General features: G+C 40.9%; 1 protein-coding gene across 1 annotated transcript; it reads right to left on the bottom strand. All coding sequences in view use genetic code 11, as the record gives it.

Moving 5' to 3' along the window:
* Positions 1-347: 347 nt before the first annotated feature.
* On the bottom strand, positions 348-1355 carry EGR_02964 (hypothetical protein; the record flags this gene model as incomplete). The annotated part of the gene is made up of 1 exon (XM_024492213.1): positions 348-1355. The coding sequence occupies one exon, from the start codon at positions 1353-1355 to the stop codon at positions 348-350; it is 1008 nt and encodes a 335-aa protein (XP_024353408.1).
* Positions 1356-3313: the final 1958 nt, after the last annotated feature.

A 3313-nucleotide genomic window follows, 5' to 3' on the forward strand; every position in this document is an offset into this window, starting at 1 on the left:
ATAAAACAAAAATTTCAATTTATCCTAAGGCAGTAAGTTATCAGATGCCAACGCTATTTATTTAAACGGTATTCATCAAAGTTGATAGACTCCTTGAAGCAGCGTTTTTGTCAATTTTACATAACTCAAAAATACCCAAGTAGTTCGCAACAATGATACCTCATGATGGCGTTGCGTATGAAATGATTTTGGCCCGTTATCCGTAGGCCACATGCATAGATTTTAGCCATGCTGTAGAAGGAATGAGTGTTGCTAAACACTTACTACTATAAATAAACGCTAGTAATTGGTAGAATAACTGTGGTTTCGGAACCGAAACAGATAACTGATAAGGCTATAGCTAGCAATCACAATTTACCCGAAATTGCTCCACTGGCACGCATAAAATCATAGCTTATTTCGTCAAGTCCGGGAGTTCTCCTGCTCTTTCTCAAACTCGGTAAATTTACAACAGACAAGGCGTGCTGTTTGTGACAGGAGCAAATACTCTCGTGGCAAGTGCATCGACCTCTGAGAGTGTGTATTGGCAGTTGCGCGGCAGTTTCACCCATAGCACAACAATAGTTGCATTGAGATCGTACCCCTCCAAAGAAAGGTGTCTGTTTGGCCAAACGCTTTATGGCAGCTGCCTCTGCATCCGAGGCGTGTCCGTCCTCAGTGGACTCAGAGACAGCTCTAAAAATGAACTGTTTTTTTTGTGCATTCATCGAAGAGGTTGTTGTCTCAGCAAGATTATTCAAGTCATCTTTATGGGGATTTTTTAGAGTAATGCAGAAGTTGGTATCGTGGAGGTCGTCCACCGAGGCAGAAAATCCGCGATCCTTAATGTTCACGCCTAGACTTGTCATCGGTCTCTGGCCCTCCATCGGATGAAAGAGCTCTGTGGAGTTCTCATTTGTCAAGTAGGAGGTTTGTATGATGATCGGTGACAGTGTGTAAGCGGCAGCGATGTTATTATCTGAGCGGGATCGTGGGGATCTCCTAACGGTGTCATCAATATTTACATCGCTCGTTTTTCGACTCACGTGGAGAGGACTGATTGACAGCGACTCCTTGAAGGGTGCACAGCCAGAGGCGATAGTTGAAACGCGTTCCAAATGTTTGGTTAGTGCGCCCACACCTGCTGTAGCTGGCCGAGAGGGCAGGTGCGCGATTTGATAGGATTCAGGCGGGGTTTCACCAACGTCGCATAAAGACAATTCCTCTAGTGGTTTGATCGAGTGGATAAACGGTGTGGGATTCACTTCATTACCCTCTACCTCATTGATACGAGTTAGCCTGCAATCGTTATCCAGAAGAGACAGTTGAGGTTTCTTTGGTGCCAGTTGCAGTTTCTCGATGTCAGAAGTATTCATTCATTCGGGCCAATTGTCATAAAAAGTTAAAAGCCCTATGCTCATTTAGCAGCTTATGTTTCTGCTAACCTTCTATTTTGCAAGAGCGCGAGTTTCCTTTATCCCGGTTTAACTGATTGGATGATTTCCCGCTAATTCCCATTGGGCCAGTGAGGCATAGACACCATTCGGTGGTGCTTACTAGGGCGGAGGGAACATTGTTACAAAAACCACAAAAAATATCACTTGATATAAAATGTTTCAACAAATTCTGATATTTGCTGAATTTGTTGCAAATGATACATGTGAAAATGTGAATAAATAACTTATTGGCCTATCAGTGAAAAAAAATTTTGCTAAAAGATCGCCAAATGCAGTGATAGAAGGAATTGGTAGAAATTTGTGGCTCTGGACTTTGCTTTCTCCTATTTTACGACAGTCAGCCAAGTAAAGTGAATGTGAAACAACTTGACCTCGAAAATATCTCAGCAAGTGCAAATAATAGTCATTCTCCTATCAGACGCATGAACAGAATCTACTCGTGTCTTGACAACCTTCATTAACCCCTTTGGCACCGATTAACGAATAACCTTATCTAAATATCTCTGGCCACAGGATCGATCTGTTCTTTACCAATAAAAAAAATCGGAAAACCAAACAAGCAGTCGATTTGTGGGATAGGATCAATTCGAAATGCCAAAATTGATGTTAGATTTCTTGTGAGTTGGGGGTAAGAGAACAAACAACATCTATATAATTACTTACCTTAAATAGTTTGGAGGATTTTAAAATATCTTTATAGAGGAATTACAAAGAGTGGTAAAAAAATTCACCGTTTTTGTTAAAAAAGCTGGCGATGAAAGGCTTATTTTGTTCAGAGTTAAAAAGCTCAGGTAAAGGTTGAGGTTAACTGGCATCCTTTATACGGCAAAATCTACTGGTTGCGATTGAATGCATGGGATTCTAAGGTGGCTTGATTTGAGAAGTCATTTTGTAACCTAGACAACCATTTTCTCAAAAAGGAAACCAAATAATGCTGTTTCGTTCTCTTAGATACCATTACAATGATAGCAGTACATAACAAGAGGGGTTAAACACGGCAAATAATAAAATTACGCGCAGACGGCTTTCTTCAAGTAGTGATGCAAATTAGGATAAAAAAATGGCACGCAAGAAATGCGTTCAACATTTTATTCAATATTTTAGGTTTTCTGTCAACTGCATCTTTGTCGCATCGAAAGTACGCACCCTGCTACCTCCGTATCACGAATTTGAGTCTGCTTTTGTCCATAATCGCGCGTTAGGGACTATAAATCCTCCAGAGCTTATGGTAACTGAGGTTAATGCGTTGTCAAGTCTGACTACTAGGTGTTAGACTCTTAACAAAAGTAGTCTTAACCGTCATTTAAAGCATGGGGAGCAATGTATGGTTTCATTGGTGATTTTTTTATAAATTCTAATATGCCAACCCTACTTTCAGTTTTCCTGCGTTCCAGCCCTTCATGAAAACATTCTGTTCTCTCAGCCATGCACGGCCATTCATTTATCAAAAAATACTAAATTGTTTATTAGGAAACAATCGCGTCATTCCAATGTTATGATAAAAAAGAATATATACGTTGGGTTGACGTAATTGCTGCTGCTCTCTGATGGGCAAAACACTCTGCAGCACCAGTGCATTAGTGATTGTTACATAAAAGGGAAAATTGCCTTGTATGCACGCTGGTGAATGCAATCAAGATCGTGACCAATCAACACTTGCTTCTTAAATGCATCATCTGGTGGGAAACGCTTACAGGATGCTTCGGCAAGCAATCTTCTCCGGCTGGCTCACTGAGCACAAAAGGGTGGTCGTGGCAGTGGCAGTAGTCTGTGACTGTGATGGTAAAACTGCCTCCCCTCACCATGTCACACAAAATTCAACGGAAAAGCATAATTAAACTGTTCAATGCGGAGAGTGCATTTGCTAATAATAGACT

The sequence above is a fragment of the Echinococcus granulosus genome, assembly GCF_000524195.1.
Source record: "Echinococcus granulosus chromosome Unknown EG_S00014, whole genome shotgun sequence".
Classification (NCBI taxonomy): Eukaryota; Metazoa; Platyhelminthes; class Cestoda; order Cyclophyllidea; family Taeniidae; genus Echinococcus; species Echinococcus granulosus.